Raw genomic sequence first — 26,185 nt, forward strand, 5'->3', positions numbered from 1 at the left:
TACGGTATGTAATACAGAAAGGGGCTCAAACGCATCTGCACCCCCCCTCCTGTGATAAAATAAAGTGCCTTGTGGCGCAAGCAGCTGGCTTGTAACAACTCAGCACACCAAGGGGTTCACCTCAAAGGTGCACCACTCGGGTAGGTCTGAGCATGTGAAATGCTGGATTTAAAAGGGCAGCAGTGAGATTCACGCAGTCCCACTCGGCCTGGTCTCAGTTCAACCACGCATGCAAATAGAGGTTAAGATTCCTGCAGAATGTTATTATTCATGACAACTGCTGTTCCGACAGCCAGTCACCTTGCAAACTCCTAAGAGATGTGGATGAAATGCTTTAAGAGCGAAATTCTACTCAGCTTTCGAGTCGGTCAATTATGTATTACTGTTTTGCCAATAAAGTCAACTGCTCTCAGATCAAAAACTTCAGACACCATTACTTTCAGAAGAGTGAAAACTAAAAAGTAACTGAACAAATAAAACTTCAATTTCATACACCTCACAGAGCGGAAACGAGCCTCTGCGTACTTACGGTGCACTCGCTTGCAGGCTGTTTATCAGTTTCGAGTCTCTTTCATTCACTCCACTCAGCTGCAACCTCATCTAATCTGGATCTCTTATTTACCCCCGTCCACCCCCAGGCACCAGTCTCGCCCTGGACATACACCCTCACACAAGACAAGGACGTTCACCAACAGATGCATTTTCAGGGTGAAACACTTGCCACTCTGTTCATGTGCTTCAATCCCAGTATCTACCCCACCTCCCTCTAGATTAAAACCACCGGCCCCCTGCATCAAGTCACCCCCCTGGCATCCAGTCATCCACCCCCACCCCTAGCATCCACCCTCAAGATGTTTCCACATACCCCTCGTCCTCAATCTCACTGTTTGTAATATTAAGACAAAAATGAGTTGAGAGCATGGTTGCTAAAGTTGCGCGTTATGTAGGAGAGGCCGTGAGTGTAGGGGCGAGGGTGGCCTGCGCGCCACAGTTCCCACACCCCTTCGGTTTGTATCCATGCAGCCCAGCAGACTCCGCAATGGTCCATTCCTGCACCGCTCATTGGAGACAGCAGTCGACAGTCCGCAGCGGCGTCCTTCTCCCAGACAGATGGGGCAGCCCGGTGAGACCGCGACATCATGTGAAGGTGCTGTGGAGCTCACAGAAGAGAGCCTTGGTGAGCTTTTGGGATCTCGAGCAGCCTGAGGGATCAGATGTGCCCCTCCACCTCTGGCATTAGCCACGTGCCCAAACGGGTCCGTGAAGCAGTCCAGGTCTGGCCTAATTGATATTTTTACTTGAACTGCACCCATTATACCCTAAATCACCTTCCCATCTCAGTCTACCTCGTTCAGTCGTTTGGTCGCGCCTTTTCACAGCGAGTGGCCAGAAATAACAAGAAATCATGATGCAGGCTTTAAGAGGCTATGCACATGATAGCCCTGCATAACATCCTCACAAACTCAAGATTACTCCCCTACTCTGCAACCAATGCAAACCCTACAGCTGCCTTCACATATCACGGGGAGTGCTCTAGGCACAGTGTAGTATTCTGCAAGTAGAATGGACCGAGCCAGCCAAACAGTCCTCGGGAACGAAGGGTGCCTTAGGCTCCTTCGCATGGTAAACACAGGAGTTCGTGTCAACCAGGATATGGAGGATGCCTAAAACCCAAAACGGGCCAGAGGACTGAAAAGCCTCCCATCTCAGACAACATAATGCGTGCCCTTGTCGAGGAGGAGAGGAGCTTGGTAATAACAAGTGTCCCAAAACCACAACAAGAGAACTGACAGAAGTCTTAAAGGCCTGTCCTGAAAAAAGGGACAGTGTGGGACATAGCTACACGTGGAGACGTGAACTAAATTCCACAATGAGGCTGACCATTCCTTAATGGCGTCAAAACACAGACAACATCGATTTAAGGTGTGACCATAGCAGGGCGAGATCAGTGGAAAAAAACAAAGAAGCAAAGGCTGTAAAATGCAAGGACAACTCTAAAACCCGTTAGGACTTCTGAAAATATCCAAGTGAAACGTAAAAGAAATGGTATGTGAGCTTCGGGCAACATGAAACTTCTCTGTCCAAATTGCCTTGACCCATAAAACCTTCCACATTCACTTTATTCTGTTGCAAGTCTAGTTATATCCTGTACGTCCAACACAGACGTCCCCCAGTGGGACATTGTTTCCACTATAAGAAGCATTGGCAAAGTCAATAGGTCTTGCCTTTGTCACCTATTAGCTTTGCCAATGGTCTTGAGCCACACTGCACAGCATATCTGATGCGACTGCAGAGGGAGAGTACACAAGGACGACAGTGCAAAAACACACGCTCTTCATGGAGTGCTTAACACAAAAGAAAAAAGTAGTGCTTGAAAAGCATGCAGTGGAAGCAGAGGTGCCAGCCAATCAAAGAGAGGTTAAGAGGCAATGCTCCATGGGAGGGATAAACACAATATCGGCACAATAAGAAGCAGGCAAACAAGAGTGGCAGGTGAGCCAAAAAATGGTAAGAAATGGGAAGGCTACAAACCCCTCATCTGCTCTTGGTAAACCACAATATGCCTCACAACAGACAGCGCATGCACTATTTAGTAGGCTCGACATAAAAAGGCCTTACTAATGCAGGAGTCTTATTGCCCAACAGACCCCATTTCTTGTGAAAGCTATCTCCTGTGCCCCTCACCCCTATTTAATCTACTAATACAAAACAAAGCTCTTTCGCGGATACCAAAGTTATTTTGCAGATAGCTGGATGCCATCCACATAGTCATACCCTCAAGCACATACTCCAAGTTTGTTCAGTTCAATTTGAAACAGATTTTTAATTTGGATGCTACATGCTTACCAGTCTCAAAAGCCAGGTGCTAAAATGTGTGGAATACTTTTTATAGCATTAAATAAAAATATGAGTTTTAAATAGTAAATATCCAAACTAAAGCTCTATGCCAAGGTACTGGCAAATCGCCTCCTTCATGTTGCCCCCATGCTGGTCCACCAGGAACAAATCAGATTTATGCTTTATCAGGGGACTTGCCACTTCCTCAAGAGGGTCAGGCGGCCATAGCATGTCGTCACCTACTGTCTGGTTCGAACGCCTTTCTCCTTATTGATTTTCAGAAAGATTTCTAATCCATTGATTAGGACTTCCTCTGGCATCTACTGGCACGATTAGGATTCAGATCTCAGTTTATTAGATTTGTTCAAACCTTGTATGCAAACGCCACATCTAGGATTCGTCCGAATGGGGCCTTCTCCTGAGCATTCCCAAGTCAAAGGAGCACTAGGAAGGGATGTCCTCTGTCCCCTCTTCTCTGTTCCCTCCTGGTGACGTGGGTCCGCTATGAGTTGCAGATACGGGGGTTCTGCTAGGGGCGAGACGTGGAGGAGGACCGCATCAGGCTGTAAGCTGACGATGTGGTCCTCTTCCTACACGGCCCCTTGATATCTGCCCCTCAGGTGCTAGGTATGCTCTCTCTTTACAGCCAGGCCTCCGGGCTACAAATCAATCACTCCAAATCCCTACTGATCCCATTGACAGGCCCACAGCAGGACCATGGCTGGTGGGGTCTCATACGCCTTCACAGGCTGAACTGGTTTGGTCGCTGAACTCAATGCCATTTGGTAACCTGTATGAGAAAAGATCTTGAGCGTTGGCCTTCCTTGCCCCTCCATCTTATGGGGATGACTGCACTTTTTAAAATTATGGTGCTACCCTGTTTTATTATGTACTGCAGAACTTTCACCACAGCATCACCAAACATGGTTTCGCTCCGTCTAATCTGTAATACGCCCCTTTCTATGGAACCATCAGGTTCCACATATAGCATTCAGTAAATGTGTGTAGTCCACCTTCAAAGGGGATTTGGCGTCAGCTGACCTGCAGCTCTATTATTGGGCCTCACAGTTGCTGGAGCTGAATCACTGGCTTCATGAAGAGCATGAAGACCCAGCATACCAAGTAGAACTCTCACTGATGTCATGGGAGATTATTATGGACCACTTATATCGGTTGCAGCTTCCCCAAACTCTGCCGGACCTCACCGGGGTGGTTTATAGGATCTGATGGGCAGCTACGAGATGGACTGGTTGAGGGGGTAAGATCACGTTACAGACTACCCTTTGGAGAAGAACTCTACTTCGAAATGTAACAAACCTGGAAGGGTTTGGGAGGTGGGACTTGATTGATATCTCTCATTTAGGTGATGTGAGGCAGGGTTCTAATATTCACCCCTTCTCAGAGTTACAGGTGAATTACCTCTAGCACCACACCCAGTTCTTCTGTTTTCTGCAGGTTTGTCATGTCTTACCAGCCCATTCTGATGGAGGTCTCAGAGGTTAGCCCCACAGAGGCCCTTATGTAACTTCTTGAGATAGGGTGGACTCTCACAGTTCTACCGCTCCCTGGTCATCAACTCTCCTGACTTATTCCTGGCCCTCTGCACTCACTGGATGGCCTGGGTTGGCGCCTTAGAAAATGGGGAATGGAAAGAAGCACTTATGGCCCGGGGGAGTTGGCTATCTCCTCCCGGCCTGTATGATCCAAGTAAATGTCCTTCATACATCCTATCTGATGCCGGAGTGGCTTTGGAAGGCAGGTAAGCTACCAACGCCCGCATGCCATAAATGCGGTGCAGATCACGCGTATCTTTTACCGTGTGATCTGGCTATGCACTGTTGTACAGAGATATTGATCCCACATTGTGAGGGTCTTGTTAGATGTGTTGTGTATGCCGACAGAGTGTTAACCTTCGATCGTGATCTTGGGCTTAATGGAGGAGTTGGGTGGTAAGAGGTCAGAGATATTTGGTGGGTTTGGGGACTCTGTTGGGAAAGCAAGATATCGCCCTGCACTGGACTTCAAAGACTGCCCCTGATCTGCATGCGTGGCAACGTGCCATGGACTGGTGTTCAAAGATGGAGGAGCTGGTGTATGCAGCTCGGGACTACCCATAAACATCTCAAAATATGTGGTATACGGTGGGATCATTTTGGGCTCCTGGGAATGTGATGTGGATCCTTTTAATGGGCTATGATCGAGGGTTGTCGCTGTTTGCTTTTATTTTGTTACGCTTGCTCGGTTTGCAGGTATGATGCACACGTTGGAAACATCCAATAATAATACTTTTGAAAAACAGAGTAAATATCTTGTTGGTTTGTAAACGTGTGATTTCTTTTGCCCCATTCGTTATCATGCTCAAAGCATTCAATGAGGTGGTTTAATTTGCACTACTATGGACAGAAAGAGATCTCTTTATTTTGGTTATTTGCATTACATCAATGCAGTGATTTATATACTGCTCCCTTGACTGTCTTAGAGCACTAAGGTATGTCCGACACCTTTACATTCAAATATTTTTGGAATGCGAACAGAAAACAGAGCAGTTTAAGGATTTTAAAATAAGCAAGTGTCTCTGCAAGGGAAGGAGGTTTAGGGAGAGAAAGTCACAGGCAAGCAGCTGAATCAGAGTCTGTGCCATCTCTGGCCTGGAGCATAACTCTTATGATCAATGAACATGACCCGCAGAGGAGATGGGGGTTTTGAGTTTTTTGTATTATAAAGGAAAAGGTAGAATTTCGCGGACCCGATCATCAGCGTTTGGCATTTGCAAGAAAAAAATCTGTCTTGCACAATGAAGTGTTCGGACCTACTGAGAGACCTAGAACGAGAATGCTCGCCAACTTTCTATGTGTTGTAATCATGCAATCAAACTGCAACTCCTCAGACAAGGCTACCGGTCCTCAACCATGGTGGTTGGGGTTGTCTCTGGTGTCCATCCTACTGTGGTTCTGGAAACTAGACCAAGAACACCCTTTCTCTCTAGCTCTCAGAGTAGTGAGTGTGAGCAGTCCAAGCCTTCTATAGAAGGTACTATGGACGGCAGAGACTAAGAACTCGAATCCGTCACGGACATCATTCAATGACAGGAGTTGCAGGGCTTGATCCTAGTCTTTCGTGACGACATTTAGGACTCACCAGGAGTGAAAACTCAAAACACTTCGATAAAACGCTGAAAAGGTCAGTCAAAATGCGACTGAGGGGTAGCTCTTCGACTCTGCGCTAGGCTGGCGCGTAAAGGAAAGAACTGACACCAGCGCACCAGGGTGGCGCCTTTATAGGTCCCACGACATCATATCCGGCGCACATGGCACTGACGACGGACAGAGCTGAGAGACGTCACCTGATGGCGAGGAGGGGTACTGCTCAAGAAAAATCTCCAGATCCAGACTGATGCCTGGGAGAAATTCTAAGGTAAGGAATCTGCAACTAGAAGTATCTATCAGATATACTGGATGACTCAGCTGCATACTAATAACTATCTACATTGTGTCAAGTGCTGCACTAAAAGATAACCAGAAAGCCTCTTGTCAGAACAGATCTAAGCAACTCATCCTGCCCTGCCTTCTTTGCATTTATTTTCCTCCATTCTGGTAGGTGTGTGATGTAATTTTAGCTACCTTTTATTTTTCAGTGGAGTGACATTCTTGGGATACCTCCATTCCTCGCTGTAAAGCTGCTTCTAATGTCAAACCGGTTTAAATGCACAGTTTCCCCTAATGTTTACTCGATGTTACACAGGAGACTTCTGCAATTCTCATAAAACGGACTTTAATGCACATAGAGTTTGATCAGTATAACTGGGTCAATGGGTTTTAAAATGTAGAGGATCCACCCTCTGCCTAAAAAGGTCTTCAAATATACACATGGTTTCGAGTCACAGGGAGACAAAGTAACCAGGCTTGGGATTTTATATTAAAAAGTCAAATCATTCTTGTAGTCATTGTCTTGTTTACTTTCAATCTAGCACGTTCAGTAACATTACCAATGGCAATGATTGTCTGTGTTTCCCGTAAACGCCCGCTCTAAACGAGGCCCGCCCTCTACACACTATGTAGTCACGGTCTACACTTACTTATAATCTATCGCTGTCCCAAAATGTTCACTCCTGTGTGCCCCAATAGCAACTACAGTTGTCTGTGGCATGGAGCAAACATCACCCTCATTTTGTTTGGTCTTTAAAGGTTGACAGCTGTGGAGACCTGGTGACGATAGGTGGTTCAACCAAATCTGGTGTTATTGTAGCCTGAGTGGTGTTTGATATACTACTGGTCATATTCAAAAGACTGAACATCCTCATTTAAAATGTTTACCTACAGGAAAAACAAGCTTGTATCCATGGCTGTGTTGAACTCAACCATTACTTCTCGATATACTGATCTAATCCTTATTAGAACATGTGTTTATTTACAATGCTCCTCTCAAACCATCCAGATTCACACGACTAGTATTTGTGGTTGGGAAAAGAAGGGTACTTGGAAATTGAAGCAGTTCTTGTCCATACACATGAGCATGCCAGGCCCATCACATACTGGGAGAATGTTAAGTGTTCCGAGCAGAAACATCGGATGAGACTGGAAGCGGTGGAAGGAATCAGTGCACATACACTCCGGACTGAAAACCTTCACCACAATAACTTGATGACAGTGGTCTGACTTCAAAGTGGTGTCAGCAAACATGAATGGACTAGTTTAAATGGTCTCTCTTGTCAATGTGCAGCTCTTCGTTGCATGAATGATACATGACTTGTATTATGACAGTAAGTAGCAGACATTTGATGTTTTTACTGTACATTACAAAATAAGGATTGTAAATGTGGTTTATTAGTCAAGGTCAACAGTCTATGCTAATACTTACTGCTTCGAAATGAGTTTTCAAGTTAAAGTTTAGAAGGCATTAAACGCTCAGTAAAGTCAATGCATCACCAGAAATTCAACCGAGGTAGCATCTTGTCAGTTCTCCTCACCCCTAGTTAAGGCATGGGGAGATCTGCAATTAATGATGAATGGTTTCCCAAGACACTTGCATATGAAGGTCTGTGGACAAAGAAGGCCGCCGATTTATTGTAGCCACACAAATACGTACGTCAAATGGTATAAGCCCAGGGGGGTTAACTAAATAAACTGCAATTGTAGAAAACGTATGCAGAGCCCCAAACACGCTACTGTGCCTTGTTAGGAAAAATGTATTTACAAAATCATATACGTCCTGCAGAAAGCGATCAAACAAGGATAAAAGTACATTTAGCTTCAATTCAAGAGTGTTTTCACCCTCCCCTAAGATAAAGTATATGAACTATACCATTAGAGAGGCGCTTGAGTTGATCAAGGCATATCTGGGATGTTTAATGAGAGGAAAAGAAGGTCACTTTTATTCTGAGAAGTTACTGCCACTCAGCGAAGCCCCGCCTCCCCGTACCTTTGTCCATCGGCAGAGCTTCACTCCGGAATGGCTTCCGATCAGCCTGTAACCTGGAAGATAAAAGAGGAGGGTGAGACGGATGGTCCCCCGATGACAGCGCTTTCCGAGACGCAGGAGCTGGCGCAGGCGCGCAATACTTTATCTTGGCATTTTCATCTGCAGGCCTTTGAATTAAATCTGTGGAGCCCTTCGAGGCTGGGTGATGGAGCGAGCTGATGCCTGGGAGCGGGCGCTACGTCAATGTAGGTCGGCTGCAGCCCTTGTATGGATGTCACAGTCACTGGGAAGTGTGTGTGCCGAGCCTACACAACTGCACCTTGAAGCACAATCCCACCGACCCAATGTGCTGGGGATCCCTGGGATACCTATGGCCACTGGTGAGGCGCGACTAGTCGCAAGCGCCAAGAAGTCACAACCCGAGGCGCTGGACCTACTAAGCGTATAATTTTGCCTCCTAGAATACGGGACAATGGAGGGCCTCTGGGTTCAGAAAAGTAGTGTTTTTTTTTGTTTTAATAAGCATAAGCAGGGGCGTAGCTGCGGGGGGGGGGGGGGGGGGGGGCGTTACACCACCCTAATATATGTATTTTCTGATAGTTGGATACAGGTGCTTTCAGTCGGGTATTGTGAGACGTCAGTCGGATTTCACCAGGAATTTTTACACGCAAACAGACAAAAACGCAAACACTCCCTCCCTGTTCTGAAAGTCCTAAAAATAATACCTATTTTTACAAAATATTGTTTCTCTCTCAGTATTCCTCTCCCTTTCCACTGCCCCTTAGGTCCTTCTCATGAACCCTGCTTGTGCTATGATTTATTGAAATATTATGTACCAGCTGCGCCCCTGAATGAGTTCACATTGCCCATAACGAGTCCCCTTTCTTCTCTTAAAAAGTAATTAGAACGCGTACTTTCTCTGTCGGGTCTAACAACTTTCTCTTAAAACGTTGACATCGCTGTAGAGCGCAGAGAAGCAGTATTCGTTTTTAGCACGTGTACAATAATGGTTTCCCATCAGCTATGCTCTTTAAGCCCTCCCTTCAAATTTAAGCTAAAATACTAACTCGTATTTATATAGCGCTTCACGCTGCACTGCTCGCATTCCTAACCACAGGAAATAACAAGTATCAGTGTTACTCTCTTCAATGGTACTCCATACACCAAAGTCGACAGGATCAAATGCATTCAAACCCTGTGACCCGCAGATCAATCACTACGTATCTTAACTGCGAGTGTGTAAATCAATGAGACATTTTGACCAATTAATTATATGATGAAATATGTTCTAAATTAAATTTCAAGGCACTATAACTAAAACATGCAGAATAGGTGTGTCTGTGTTTCTCAGTATTCTCTTCAAATGCAACAATAGTATTCAGTGGTATTTTTAAAATTACACTATTTTCTTTAACCTGTAGTGAGGCATGATAACGCTGTGCACAGTTTCTACAATGATCAGGATTAGTTTTATAGAATAATATTATAAATTACGATTCAGAAACAAGTAGGTCTGTCTTAAATGAGTCCCTCTGGGTTTTATTCCCAGCGAAGGTGCAATCAAATGATAAGTTACAAGAAGCCCGGGCCAGGTTATAACAATGCCTGGAGCGGTAGGGAGAGAACAAAGATTATCAAGAAAACAGATTATTTAAAAATACATATTTTTCTGGTTAATCCTGGACCAATATGTGAACACGGACAGCGAAGGCAAGTACTTATGCGACGGTACCTTACTCCAACTAGGCTTCTTGCAGTATTTGGCTCAGCAGAGGCACGTTGGAGGGGGTGTGATGAGGGGGTACTATGGCTCATATGTGGTGACTTTATGACAAGATTAAGATTTTTTGGTCTCAGCTTCTTGGCCACATTAAACTGATCACGGTCACTGACTTACCTACGAACCCTTTCTATTGTTTTTGGGAGATCCAAGTGAGGAGACTGAATATTTCATAACTACACACATCGGTAAACTGCTCACACATTTGTTACTTGCAGATGGTCTAACTGTAGCTCACGCATGGAAACAGCCAAACCATCCTGTTCTTAATATGTGGTGGTCCAACTGTGGGACATTTTCACCATGGAAAAAAAATCGGCGGCTCTAGTCTCTGGTAGGGTGGCCAAATTGGAAAAGACCTGGACATACTTCAAGACTTTTTAAAAATGTGGGACAACATAGCGCTGGTCCGGGTCCCATGTCTCCGATGCTTCATAGATAGAGGGGTTGTAGAAAAACTCCCCCCCCCCCCCCCCCCATCCACTGAGGAGGACGATCTGCTAGCCCTCCCGCCCCCAAATAAATGTATATTGAGGTTTGTCTTATTGCAGTATGGATGATAGTACTCCGCATAGATTACAAGCTGTTGAATTGAAACCCTTCACTGGGACTCAGTACTCAAAACCAATTTGCGACCATTCCCCGTCGTCTCATCTCATCCCCTAGAACTGCAAGGTTACACTATGCTCCGATCTCTAGGGCTGCGGAGTCAATGCATGATGGTGGTAGCATCCCGTATCCATAAAACCCCCTTTAAATAACATGTGGGGGGGAACTATTTTAAGTATTTAATTCGTCAAAAGCCAAAGGCTCTCAGACAGGTTAAGAAGATCTCTGCTTCCAAAGGGAAGTTTGAAAAAAAAACATGTGGCCACAGTATGCATTATACAGCACAATTTTGAAATTGGGCAACATGACCATAGTTCGACAGGCAGGTCTTAAGGGAGAACCATTAAATAGTCCAATCATCTTATGATGTGTCGGACAAGTCTCATAGTAAATAGTAGCAAACGTGATCACTTTTAGAGCAGTGGCCCTAAAAACTCTACAAAGCTACAGTTTGTTTCAGGCAATTCAAGTAATCTGGTATACCGTTTGCCATAGCCCTCTTCCATTCTAAAATTGGATAACAAGCCAATAAAACGTTTAATGCTCCTTAATTTCTATCATTTCATTCTCACATCCTGTCCGTTCAAAAGATATTTGTAGTCATTTTATCATTTAAAATACGCTTGCAAGGAGCAGTGCGCAAAGACAAATATTTATGCTGAACCAGGGGACCGAAAGATAATCCCGAAGGTCAAACAATTAGCAGATTCAGAAGCAAGAGCTATTATTCAGACGTTACAGATTCGGACAACAGGGATGTCCAAGGTCACACTTGGCTTCACACAGCAGCACTGATGATACCACAGGTTCATCCATGCAGAAGGGCATCCACGTGGATCAGCAGACAATTACCACAGCAGCAAGAGCTTTCTGGTACCAATGAAAAAGCATCTTCAATATGTGTCCCTGACTCAGCATGTTGAACTTTTGTTCTACATACATTAGTGAAATGTAAACATTTTGCTGCAAGCACCAGCGAGACATTCCCTGAAAAATACATTTCTTCACAATAGCAAGTTTTTCATTTTGACTTTAAAAAAAAAAAAAATGAATATCTCAAAAGAAAAGCTTGTAAGCTTTTTAAACAGACTTTGCTCCCAAAACACCAGCGTTCCGTTTTATGTGAATCTATTAGTTGGGTTTCCAAATACTAACTTGCAATTTTAATCAAGAACTGACATTCTACTGGCCCACAAGGGCAGAATGTGCCTCACATGACTAAGTACCACGATCACATACCCGCTATATACATGACGTACCACTGGAAACCTGCAAATTCGCAAGAATGATTCATAGATGTCATGGGTACCCCAAATTGCCAGCAAAAGTCCACAGTGATGCCAAGGTTGCTGACAATATGCTTAGGCTAGCCCCCTTATGACAGGGGGCTACCAAGTAATGACTAGGATGCTTAGAATAGTGAGGATCATCTTATAATACAGCCAAGATGATATAGAGAAAGCCCAAAATATACCAAAGTGGGTTCCCTCATGCCCGTGTCACCATGAGCCCTAAATGGCCCCAATCTTCGAAGAGGGGCTGTCTTCTGCTATAGCCTCCATCATGATCGAAATGAGGAACAAGCAAGCAGATGGCTTCACTATGGTCCTGCTTTGCCTAATGTATATCCGGATTAACACTGCACGGCTGCTGCCTTTGCTGTGCATCAGAAACAGCACTGCTGCCTCTATCTGGGTAGATTTCAAGTTCCTAGAATCCTGCAGTTTCTGGAGGCAGCTATCCGAATGGTATTCGATTTCATGTGCAATAAGAGGATACTGAGCTGGTTCCTGAGAGCTACCGGGGCAACTGGCAATGATGCTCTTGTATGATGAAGTTTCTAATCGCGATTTGGACCCTTGCCATTTTAGTGAGCGCTGCAACATGTCTTAAACAATATATCAAAAATCTTGAGATAAAAACGAGAACCCTTTTTTTGGTTAAATAGTGACCTCTTACTGTGTTTTTGGGGAAGGGTAGGTTTGTGATGGGTCGGTAGCTGGCAGGGTCTTCAAGGTTGATGTGTGCTATTTTCCGTAAAAGGGTATTTTTACAGTTTTGATTGCACGGTCATAGATTCCTTGTGCAAGGGATGCATTGAATATGTTGATCAGAGTGCTTTTCCAGAGAGCAGCTTAAGGTTGCGTGAAGGAGTACGTTTTCCCTATACACGGTAGATTTGACGCTTTTTGTCAAAGTTCTTATGAGGTTATTTTGCAGTCAATAATGGGAAAGCCTGTGGCTTGCTTTGTGCTATTGTGGTGGTGGTAGAGCTGGTCTTGTTTTTATTTATGGTGATACAAAATGCCAGTTCACTAAATACTGTGTGGCTCTTGAATCAAAATGAGGAAATGTGGAGGACTTACATATAGCTTTAAAGATTCAGCATAATCGATTGCTTGTATTGATAGTTTTGGCAGTGGTAATGATGCTCCTGTGTGAACAGCACAGAGGATTCCGTCTCAGGATTGACTTTCTTGCTTCGAGCTCATTTGCTGTCAGTGAGTGAATCAAAGTGGTGAGCTTTGGGTTTACAGATCACATCTTCAGGAGAGGTTGAGGGATGATAGTAGCGTTCCGAATGAAGTGGTCTATGTGTAGGAGGAAGCCCACTTCAGCTTTGCAGTCGGAGGCGATCACACAGGTGATGGGTTCTTGCTTGAGAAGCAGTGCTGTGGTTTGGGTTTGACTGGCAGTGGTGGTTGATTGATGTTGGGGGCATTATTGCCAGGATGACTGTAAGGAAATGCCTCCTTGGCATGGTTGCCCCCTGACTTTTTGCCTTTGCTGATGCTATGTTTACAATTGAAAGTGTGCTGAGGCCTGCTAACCAGGCCCCAGCACCAGTGTTCTTTCCCTAACCTGTACTTTTGTATCCACAATTGGCAGACCCTGGCATCCAGATAAGTCCCTTGTAACTGGTACTTCTAGTACCAAGGGCCCTGATGCCAAGGAAGGTCTCTAAGGGCTGCAGCATGACTTATGCCACCCTGGAGACCTCCCACTCCGCACAGACACACTGCTTGCCAGCTTGTGTGTGATAGTGAGAACAAAACGAGTAAGTCGACATGGCACTCCCCTCAGGGTGCCATGCCAGCCTCTCACTGCCTATGCAAGTATAGGTCAGTCACCCCTCTAGCAGGCCTTACAGCCCTAAGGCAGGGTGCACTATACCATAGGTGAGGGTACCAGTGCATGAGCATGGTACCCCTACAGTGTCTAAACAAAACCTTAGACATTGTAAGTGCAGGGTAGCCATAAGAGTATATGGTCTGGGAGTTTGTCAAACACGAACTCCACAGCACCATAATGGCTACACTGAAAACTGGGAAGTTTGGTATCAAACTTCTCAGCACAATAAATGCACACTGATGCCAGTGTACATTTTATTGCAAAATACACCCCAGAGGGCACCTTAGAGGTGCCCCCTGAAACTTAACCGACTGTCTGTGTAGGCTGACTAGTTCCAGCAGCCTGCCACACTAGAGACATGTTGCTGGCCCCATGGGGAGAGTGCCTTTGTCACTCTGAGGCCAGTAACAAAGCCTGCACTGGGTGGAGATGCTAACACCTCCCCCAGGCAGGAGCTGTGACACCTGGCGGTGAGCCTCAAAGGCTCACCCCCTTTGTCACAGCCCAGCAGGGCACTCCAGCTTAGTGGAGTTGCCCGCCCCCTCCGGCCACGGCCCCCACTTTTGGCGGCAAGGCTGGAGGGAACAAAGAAAGCAACAAGGAGGAGTCACTGGCCAGTCAGGACAGCCCCTAAGGTGTCCTGAGCTGAGGTGACTCTAACTTTTAGAAATCCTCCATCTTGCAGATGGAGGATTCCCCCAATAGGGTTAGGATTGTGACCCCCTCCCCTTGGGAGGAGGCACAAAGAGGGTGTACCCACCCTCAGGGCTAGTAGCCATTGGCTACTAACCCCCCAGACCTAAACACGCCCTTAAATTTAGTATTTAAGGGCTACCCTGAACCCTAGAAAATTAGATTCCTGCAACAACAAGAAGAAGGACTGCCCAGCTGAAAACCCCTGCAGAGGAAGACCAGAAGACGACAACTGCCTTGGCTCCAGAAACTCACCGGCCTGTCTCCTGCCTTCCAAAGAACTCTGCTCCAGCGACGCTTTCCAAAGGGACCAGCGACCTCTGCATCCTCTGAGGACTGCCCTGCTTCGACGACGACAAGAAACTCCCGAGGACAGCGGACCTGCTCCAAAAAGACTGCAACTTTGTTTCAAGAAGCAGCTTTAAAGAACCCTGCAACTCCCCGCAAGAAGCGTGAGACTTGCAACACTGCACCCGGCGACCCCGACTCGGCTGGTGGAGAACCAACACCTCAGGGAGGACCCCCGGACTACTCTACGACTGTGAGTACCAAAACCTGTCCCCCCTGAGCCCCCACAGCGCCGCCTGCCGAGGGAATCCCGAGGCTTCCCCTGACCGCGACTCTCTGAAACCTAAGTCCCGACGCCTGGAAAAGACCCTGCACCCGCAGCCCCCAGGACCTGAAGGACCGGACTTTCACTGCAGAAGTGACCCCCAGGAGTCCCTCTCCCTTGCCCAAGTGGAGGTTTCCCCGAGGAAGCCCCCCCTTGCCTGCCTGCAGCGCTGAAGAGATCCCTTGATCTCTCATAGACTAACATTGAGAACCCGACGCTTGTTTCTACACTGCACCCGGCCGCCCCCGCGCTGCTGAGGGTGAAATTTCTGTGTGGGCTTGTGTCCCCCCCCGGTGCCCTACAAAACCCCCCTGGTCTGCCCTCCGAAGACGCGGGTACTTACCTGCAAGCAGACCGGAACCGGGGCACCCCCTTCTCTCCATTATAGCCTATGCGTTTTGGGCACCACTTTGAACTCTGCACCTGACCGGCCCTGAGCTGCTGGTGTGGTAACTTTGGGGTTGCTCTGAACCCCCAACGGTGGGCTACCTTGGACCAAGAATTGAACCCTGTAAGTGTCTTACTTACCTGGTAAAACTAACAAAAACTTACCTCCCCCAGGAACTGTGAAAATTGCACTGTGTCCACTTTTAAAACAGCTATTTGTGAATAACTTGAAAAGTATACATGCAATTGAAATGATTCAAAGTTCCTAATGTACTTACCTGCAATACCTTTCAAACAAGATATTACATGTTAAATTTGAACCTGTGGTTCTTAAAATAAACTAAGAAAATATATTTTTCTATAACAAAACCTATTGGCTGGATTTGTCTCTGAGTGTGTGTACCTCATTTATTGTCTATGTGTATGTACAACAAATGCTTAACACTACTCCTTGGATAAGCCTACTGCTCGACCACACTACCACAAAATAGAGCATTAGTATTATCTATTTTTACCACTATTTTACCTCTAAGGGGAACCCTTGGACTCTGTGCATGCTATTCCTTACTTTGAAATAGCACATACAGAGCCAACTTCCTACAATGACCATGTACTTTGACCAATCCAGCGTCACTTGGAAGACTACAGGGTTGTGAAAATAAGAGTGACAACGGTGACGTCAGACTGGGTTGGTTCAATGGTTTGTTTGATGTATATTGCAAATACTTAATAAAGCTACTTTCAAACTCTTGCTCGAGGAACTTCCTGTGAGTTTGAAGTCCAAGAGAATGATGATGATGTACAGGTGATGGATGAGACGCCTATTAGGTCTTCCTTGATGCTGGTTTACTGGGATCAGATCTGCAGACTGGGTGAACGCTGGTGCCTGAGACGCCGAGAAGGTGTGGTGACTATTTGATGGTGGTGGGTTTCTAGAGAGCAGATAGGCAGGACGTGGATTAAAGCAAACTCATGGAGATTACTTATTTCTAGTACTAATTCCCGTAAATGTTACAAAGCGGTTCTCAAAAGATATTCAACTAGGGCCCATAAAATACTTGAAATGTCTCTGCTCAGCAGCCACCCACAAGGCTCTGCAAGGGTTAACATTTCAGGAACCAAGAAGGAACCGCTCAGGGCCAACGGAGAATCTTCTGTTGAGAAAGTTCGATGGAAAAGCTGGCTCCATTGAAGCATGTACTCTGCAAACTCGGGTCACGTGACTAACAGACTGACGCTATTCCTGTGCTCGAGGCACATTCATTATACAAAAGGAGTAGCTTGTGCTGTTTTACATTCAATGAACAAAGAAGAGTGGAATACAAGCCTATAAAAATAAAAAGAAACTGCTTGTAAATTGTGACCATAAATCTTATCTGCAGTACTAAAACACGTATTCTCTATTCAGGTTTTGTCAAAAGCAACAGGGGAACTATCCATCAAAACTCCAGCAGTAAACACTAAGTGAAAAAATACAACTAATTAAATACACCAGTGAAAAGCAGCAACATTCTGGTCATTAGACAAATCGCCTTTTTATGTTATTTATTAATTGCACTGAATTGTTTTTTACAATGAGCAAAAAATTCTAGAGAACTAGCATAGTGTCAAAGTAGTGCCATATAGCCACGGTATTAAGATGTATAGACAAAAGAAAAATACAACCTCAATGAATTGGCAGCAAAATACCCATCCATGTAAAAGGTGAAAACATTCTGTCCTAAAAGATGAGGGCATGGGCTCACGGTTATGAACAGGGCTATTGTTCGAATGCTACTGTAGGGTGCACACAATAAAACCGAATGAGAAGACAAAAAGTAAGGAAAAGTTAGATACCAGACATTACGGGTACTCCTAGCCTACTGCTTTACCCCATTACCCATTGTTTCCATCTGAGAGGACCAAAAACATTTTTAGCACTTTTGAAAGTAGAAGCTGGGGGAAGATCACACATGGAAGCCAGCCTTTGTGGAAGGGAGTCTGGGAGCAAGTATGCTATCCACTACCTCAGTGGCTAATGCTGCTCAATCTCCGCACATGGAACTGTAGGTTTTGCTCTGCTGCAGGACCTTGCCATGTTGCTGAGGCAGGAGGTCTTCACGAAGTGGAGGCAAGATCGGAGGGCAAATCCTCAGCCACAAGAGTTCTGGGTATCACACTATCCTGGCCCAGTCTGGATGGTGAAAATGATTGAGCACTGGTCTGTCTTGATTGCCTTCAGAACTAGTGGCAAGAGAGGTAGCGGTAACTTAAGCGTGCAGTATTGCTAATAGATCCAACAAGGGCATACTGCACTGCTTGAAGACACCCTGCACCACCTCAGGATTAAGGTTCAACTCATGATCCCTAAGAGGAGACCAGCTCAGTTTATCCACTCTGTCATTTAGAAACGCCTAGAGGCAATTGGCGACCAGGAATATGTTCTGCTGATCCAGCTACCTACAGAGGCACCCTGTGAGACAGGATCCCACTTTGCTTGTTGCACTACTACATAGTGGGCATGTTGGTTGTGAACATCTGCACCAGAGTCCCTTTGATGGATGGCAGGAAGGCTTTTAACTCCAGATGGATCGCCCAAGCTCCAGAAGACTGATGTGGAGCCAGGTGTCCCCACTGAGAACTCTGGGTGGGAAAGCGAATGGCTCACCGTAGGTCAAGTTGGCTTTTGTCAGCCACCACAGAAGATCCTGAGCAGTCTCTTGTGAAACCTGGATGGAGTTGGAGGCACCCAATATGTTGTTCTCACTTGGATCTGAGGCTCCACTGCAGGTCTCATTATGCCACCTGGGGTTCGTAATGAGAAGGATGCACATGGCCAGGGGACAAGAAGCCTCAGAGCCTTCCTCACTGAGACCAAGGAGAGATCCCGAAATATCGAGATCATTTCCTGATGGTCCCAGACTCTGTGGCAGAGGAAAGGCCTCGAGTGCCCTCGTGGCCAGAATAGCCCTCCTGAATGTAAATATTTGTGTGGGGCTCAGGTAGAACTCGGCTTAGAGGTCTACAACCGACCTTGACAGGTTACCAAGGTATGGGAATATATGTACTCTTAACCTTTGAAGGCAGCAGTCACAGCCATAACTTTAGTGAACAAAGGCATAAAGTAAGTAGCATCTGCCGCCTCTCAACGAGTCTGGCATCAATTCAGTGGCATCTTTGGACAGGAAAAGGCTGTCTTCCTGTATCAGAATAGCAGAGTGCTATTCGGACATTGCATCAACGGGGTGAAAGGTGGATTGAAGAGGAAATAAAACATATGGCATAGTCCCTATGAACAATCTGTAACACCCTCCTATCCGACCTGATGGATCAGCAGCCAGGGAGGAAATACCATATTTTGCCTGTCTGAAAGGGCAAACTAAAGAGGATTGGAATACATTGCAACTGGACCCACAGGGCAAATAATGTCAGAGGACTATCAGACGTCAAGTGGGAGACTTTTGCGGCTCCTTGTCGTTTGAAGGCAAGCCAGAGGGAGCAGGAATTGAACTAAAGATATGTAGCACGACCTCTTTGAAGGCCACTGTTTGCTGTAGGGTCAATTACAGCCCAGGGAATTTGCGGGATGCCGAGACCAACTGCAGGATCGGTTTGTATCCAGGAAACATTGGAGAGTTACGACCTTTCTCATGGCACTCTCACGTCCATCTGGTCTAATAAAACTATTGACCCAGTGGCGGTGCTGTGAGCCAATTTTAACCACGATTTTTTTCAATCTCCTTTGTCACTCATTCACCCTCGGGGTCACGGCACCATTATTGAAAAAGATCTCCGGCAAAGAGCCCCCCCCACCAGGGGTGGTGCCCGTCAGACATTGCAGTGCCGGTCTGACGAGGAGCAGTTCCGATGATGAAGCATGACATCCTATGGATGTGTGAGGTTTCTTGCTCCTAAAATTTAGGACCCCCGCCATTAGTTTTCGTTCATTTTTGGTTGGAACAGTGTATTTCATATTTCTTGATACTCTCACGCCTTCTTCTTAAACTCTGAGGGGTGGGATGGAGGAAATTCATGCTTGGCCTTCTTTCGCTTGTATCTAGACATTGACTTGGTCTTTCTGGAAGACCTGAACTATCACTTTTAATAAATGCCTCTCAGTGCTGTGGTGCAATTCAATGTACTAAGGTGAAACACTTTGGTATGTTAAAGAAATAAACTTTTTAGAACTCTGAAGAGACTTTACCATACGGTTACACGTTTGTTGCATGATTTACATGCCAAATATTTTCATTTCTCTGCTTGTGCACAGGCTCTTAGAGCCAAGCAAGACCCTTGGCTCGCCTGTGGCGAGAATGTACCTGTTAATTTGGTGGCTTGCCCACCTCTAACAATATCCCCATCTCTGCGTTTGCGCAGGCCAAGAAAGCTCCTAGTCTTTTTGCAAGCAGCTTTGGGGCACATTCATGCGCAGCCAGTGCACATGCTGTTTCTTTCAAGGGTCCTACCTTTCATTGCTTAAACCCGGCAAAATGATGCAGCTTGAATATTTTTTTCCACATTAGGAGAGACTATGCACAAAGTAAGCATTAACTCTCAGAGGTATCAGTTGCATTTATCCATTTTCTGTTTTAGGTGAGGGGCACAGCAGTTTCCGGTAGCCTAGCCAGTTTAATAATACAACAATTTTGGTCACTTTCAGGGGCGGTATGCTATTTGTGTTATTGTGTCTTTATATGAAGGCAAATGTAATATTCACTTCCGTTAGTAGTGGAAGAGTATGGTAATTTCTATCCACCTGTATTCTCCCTCCGGATGCTGTGTGTGCTGCCTGCAGAAGTGTTGTTGGAATTACTGCACTGTTGCTTTTCTAATAAGCAGTGCCAGTCTAGCATCTGATGCGTTGCACGATATAACATGAGAGCTGGCAGAGGCTTAGTTACTTACCTTATGTTGGGGTTTGTGTGCGCTCTGCAAGGAAGCCAATCAGCATGAAGCAGATCAAAGTGATTTCCCTCTTTAGCTTCCATAGGAAATTGTGTTCATATCTTCAAGCCTGAACATCAGACAACTGTTGTAATGGTAGCACAACTGCACTTCCTAAAATTGTCTAAACGTAACTAGGCTGGTAAGTGGTGGTGCTATGTGGCACAATTCTCCTACTACCAGAAGACAAAATTGTATTGTAACACAGGGATACAAAACGTCAATATTTTGAAAGGAGTCACAGCACTCAGTCACAAATATATAAAGCAGGTTAAACAATCCAATCAATATATGGTGATATATAGAACACAAACTATTACTGCAAAATTAGTATGCAGGAAGGTCAGATTCCTTTTCCTTGTGACCTCATACGTTTATTATATCCAGGAGTTCTTTAGCAGTTTAGTTCATTTGAGTTGAACTCATTATAAAACAAAGTTCTTTTATCATGATACAGCCCATGTGATCCATGTACAGTATGTGCAAAGCAAAAAGCCAACACGTGTTTTGTCACACAATGACTTTTTCAAGGCTGCAAAGAGATGAATATGGATACTTATAAGAAGAGCACCATTAAGGAAGCTCATCAGTACCTAAAATACAGGACATCTTAGAGCACCTTGACATTCAACCAAATCTAGAGGTGGACAGTGGACTCAGACACATGTTCACACCTACCTTACCCCTGGAACATCACACTGATGTAGTTTACAAAACAGTGAGTACTGACCTCTATCATTTGGAGGACAAACGGAGAACTTACTGCTTTCATACCAACAATCCTAGACCTAGTGAACAACTAGCTCTCAAGAAACTTGCCCTCAATAGGGATGTTGTTATCAGGGAAGCAGATAAAGGGGGCAATGTAGTGGTGATGAATAGACTAGACTACATGACAGAAATTGATAGACAATTGAGTGACACAACAGCGTATTCACCTCTTAATGGCAACCCTCTATTGGAGGTCACACGACTAATAAAGGGCAAACTCATTTTGGAAGGAACTTGGTCTTATTTTTGACTATGAATATAAATACATGTACATCCCAACACCACGAGCACCTTGCATCTATATACTTCCTAAGGTTCATAAGCAAGGTATCTTTCCTCCTGGTAGACCCATCATATCTGGTATTGGATCACCCACGGAACACATTTCAGGATACATTGAATCCTACATCCTCTGGTACGAAACTTACCTTCATATATTCAGAACACTAGGGACTTATTAAGCCAATTAGAAGACATTGACTGGACTGAGGAGTGCAAATTTGCAAGCTTTGAAGTAAACTCACCGTACACATCCATTTCTTTAGAAAAGGGTCTGGAAACCCTGACCACCACACTATCCTGTAGAGATGCAACTCTCTTTGAACACACCAATATGATTGTAGATCTCACTAGACTGGTTTGGAAAACAATGTCTTCCTGCATAACAGTAACTGGTACAAACAGGCTCAAGGGGTGGCCATGGGGGAGACAACATCTTTGGACGGATTGTCCACCTAACATCTCACAGCACATCTTATACTGAGGGAGATACATAGATGATTTACTTATCATCTGGACAGGTACTATTTATGACCTAGATATTCTTATCTGTCACCTAAACAACAACAGTTACAATCTAGCATTCACACACCATATAGGCATGGATCACATTGAGTTCCTGGTCGTTATTCTGTATATAGTACATAACAAGATCATGTCAAGAATATACAGAAAACCTACGGCATGCAATTCTATTTTCCATGCCCAAGGTGCACACCCTAGGGGGAAATGACCAGAACCAGACATAATTGCAGTGAAGATACAATTTTCATACAGGAACTGAACCTCCTGGAACAACGATTTTGAAATAGGGGCTATTCAGCCCAGGTTATCTCTTCAGCAAGGAAACGTATAACCTCCAAAGTACGCAGGAATCTACTTATACATAGGAAAAATAGCAAGAGGAATATACAGCGAGTTTCCATAATTACTAGATATGGTCCTGCTAGTACACCAGTTTATCGTGTACTTAAACAGCACTGGCATTTGTTACTGTTGGACACCCAGGTAGGCAGAATATTGGGTAATAATCCTTCCCTGGTGCATAGTAGGGGACACATTGAGGAAATGCTGTGTCCCAGCTACATTACCTCTCAGACACATAGGACTGTAACTTGGCTGTCAAATAGACCTATTGTTTTTTTCAAATGTGGTTGCTGCATTTCCTGACAAGTTGCTCGGAATAAGACAACCACTTTCCCACATAACACATGGCGGAATTATCATATAAAACAATTTGTCAACTGCAACACAAAATATACAGTTTACTGCATCGTTTGTATATGTGGCCTGATTTACGTGGGCAGTACCATCCGCCCGTTAAAGGAACGCATCCAGGAACACATACATAAGAGCTATCAGAAATAACAATCCCAATTACCCATTGGCAGTACATTACAATCTCTCACACAGGGCGTTGGAAATTTTAAAGATCAGATTCCATGGCATTTTAGAAATCACCAATCACCCCAGACTAGGAGACAGAATCCGGGAACTAAAAATGTGAGGCGAGATGGATCATCAAATTACGAGCTGTGGAACTTGGCCTAAATGTGGACAAGGAATTATATGTGTTTACCAAATAAGTGATTGTCAGGAATTGCAATTTACGTTGTGTATTTTTAGGTTTTGTAAACTATAATTCTGTTCTAAATACCATATTACGCAAAAGTGTAATTCGGATATTACATGTTTTTTGCCAGTCTTGAATACATGAGCTTAGCTACCATATATGCACACAATGTGTCCTGCCTCTAACATCTACCCTTAGGTCCACTATACATAGTGCTCTGTTCTTATTATTCACCTGTATCTCCCCTTCTTCTCACATAGGTGAAGTACATCCGGCTGGCCTAGTCTTTACTAATGGTCTACCTCCTTTCTGGATGCATTAGACAATTTATGATTTTCGGGACGTACTTATGATAACTGATATTAGTCCATTGACTGGACATGTCGTCCCTTATGGTACCTTAATGGAGCTGTTTTCTACACCGGGCCAGATATATATATATACATACATTTTATATATTTCTTTCATATTTTTTACTTTCTTAATCTATCTCTACATAGTTACTATTTTACTTTTTCTACCTTTTCCTTTTAGATACCACCATTGCTTCTCCACATAGCTATTATTTCAGATAATATACATGAAAATCCCCTTTTCTATTTCTTTTTCCCTTTTTCTATTTTACTTTTTCTTCTTTCCATGGTTTGTGCTGACACTTCTGTGTCATTTTTATAGTTCGCTTTACGTTTCAAGATAGCTGCCATTCTCCCTAAGTAATATCTCTTATAATTACTCTACAAAACGAACCACTCTGTGGTTCTCAACTGACAGATTATTATTATTTATACTTTTTTGGCCACTATGCCATATGGCTTCAGGTCTGTACTGTGTATTAGGATGCTGTGAGCCCAACCCCACCATTACACACTTTATCGTCTTTCTAACACTCCAATATGGCTGCTACACGGGAAGCCCTCTTTCTATTATGAAACAAGTATACATTGGCTCGCTACGTACCCGCTTACGTGTTTTTCCTTCATCACACGGACAGCGGACTACGCAAGGATCACACATCTGGTAACTGGGCAGACGAGTACGCTCGTGCTGGTTCCTCTTTACCTACGCTCTTCTTTTTTGGGATTTGTACATTTTAGGATTACTGCTGGCGTGGTGTCTCATTATCATATGTACTTTTTATTTTGGTCTTAAGCCCCGAATTATAGGTGGTTGGGTAAGATGCTCACCACATACTTTTTCGTTATATAACTAAACCTTTTATATTTACCGTCCTTACTTGATGATTGGCTGTATTTTCGGACATTGAACAGCTTATCCACAAACTTTTATCCCGGACATCCTGATTAACAGCATGGCCTTCTACTAGGGCATTTTTATAACTACCAGGTTAATGCTTTGAGTTTACAAAGGTTCTCTTGTCTTTTTGTCTTCATTTAAAATTGGGACTTATCATGGTCCTATGTGTAGCAACAATAATTCCAGAAGTATGTGTTGACACTTATTTATTTTATCTTCCATGTACAAAACAATTCATCCCCAACCTTGCCCAGGTTCGTAAATAATCCTCCACGGCCAGCTCAGTCTCCAACTGCCCTTCACCTCGTTCTAACCCTTCACTCACATTCTACATTCTCACACGCGCAACTATATACAACACTATGAACATACATAGTTTTCTTAAATATTTGAAACGTGGTTTACTTACCTATTAAATGATGCAGAATTAACTACCATTGGATCACGTCTCTGGACAGTCCCCCTTCTTATTACCATTACACAGGTTCTTGGACTAGTACTTTTTATTTGATCATATGCCATATCTTATATCGATTATGTCTATGGCTCAACATGGATCATTTGACCATGGAGCCTTATATTCCTCGTTCTCATGCGAGATTATTAACCCATTGGTACATTATTCATTGCAGCTCACCATTTTCTTACGGATTGTAATACATAGGAACGTACCACTTCATACTATCGGGTAGGTTAATGTTACACAGAGTCCTTTTTTCTCTAGATAAGGCCTTTTACATCTGACACTAGAATACTGGTCTTTCACTTTGGGTGTGGTTTTACACATACCTTCTGCACATTTCATATGTGACTGCATTTAACTTAGTCACCTCTAGGATTCACTTGTGGTGGCACTACTACTTTCCCTATAACTAAGGGACTTTTGGCACTACACAAACCCACACATGACACAACATTACTCTAACTATGTAACCTACTATTTGCTTGAGATATATATATATATATATGGAAAATGTCACTTACCCAGTGTACATCTGTTCGTGGCATGTTGCGCTGCAGATTCACATGCTGTGCATTATCCTGCCATCTAGTGTTGGGCTCGGAGTGTTACAAGTTGTTTTTCTTCGAAGAAGTCTTTTCGAGTCACGGGACCGAGTGACTCCTCCCTTTCGGCTCCATTGCGCATGGGCGTCGACTCCATCTTAGATTGTTTTCCCCGCTGAGGGTGAGGTAGGAGTTTATTAAAGTAAGGATACTAGAGGTGCCCATGCAATGGAGTAGAAATGTATGTACATAGTGTGTATTAAAGGAATATTTATTTACATATTTACAATTTACATGCAACTAAAACAGCTACAGGCTCCCGGGGAGGTGGGAGGGCGCATGTTAATCTGCAGCGCAACTTGCCACGAACAGATGTACACTGGGTAAGTGACATTTTCCGTTCGATGGCATGTGTAGCTGCAGATACACATGCTGTGCATAGACTACAAAGCAGTAATCTCCCCAAAAGCAGTGGTCAGCCTGTAGGAGTTTAAGTTGTTCGAAATAATGTTCTCAGTACAGCCTGTCCTACTGTGGCTTGTTGTGTTGCTAACACATCTACACAGTAATGCTTAGTAAATGTATGGGGCGTAGACCAGGTGGCTGCCTTACAAATCTCGGTCATTGTTATATTACCAAGAAAAGCCATTGTGGCGCCTTTTTTCCTACAGGAATGTGCCCTTGGAGTAATGGGTAATTCTCTTTTAGCTTTAAGGTAACCGGTTTGAATACATTTGACTATCCATCTGGCAATGCCTTGTTTGGATATAGGGTTACTTGCATGAGGTTTTTGGAAAGCTACTCACAATTGTTTTGTTTTTCGAAATTGTTTTGTTCTGCCAATGTAATACATTAGCGCTCTTTTAATGTCTAATGTATGCAATGACTGGGAGTTCCACAGTTTGGTTTA

The 26,185-nt window shown here is 44.3% G+C and overlaps 1 protein-coding gene across 1 annotated transcript in view; it reads right to left on the reverse strand.

Moving 5' to 3' along the window:
* LOC138286550 (S-adenosyl-L-methionine-dependent tRNA 4-demethylwyosine synthase TYW1-like) overlaps window positions 1–26,185 on the reverse strand; it is a 490,050-nt gene that overhangs the window by 188,343 nt on the left and 275,522 nt on the right. Inside the window, exon 9 of the mRNA XM_069226929.1 lies at window positions 8,257–8,309. Within this exon, the coding sequence (XP_069083030.1) occupies window positions 8,257–8,309 (53 nt within the window). The remainder of the gene's footprint in view (window positions 1–8,256; window positions 8,310–26,185) is intronic.

This window comes from Pleurodeles waltl, chromosome 3_2 (assembly GCF_031143425.1).
Source record: "Pleurodeles waltl isolate 20211129_DDA chromosome 3_2, aPleWal1.hap1.20221129, whole genome shotgun sequence".
NCBI lineage: Eukaryota > Metazoa > Chordata > Amphibia > Caudata > Salamandridae > Pleurodeles > Pleurodeles waltl.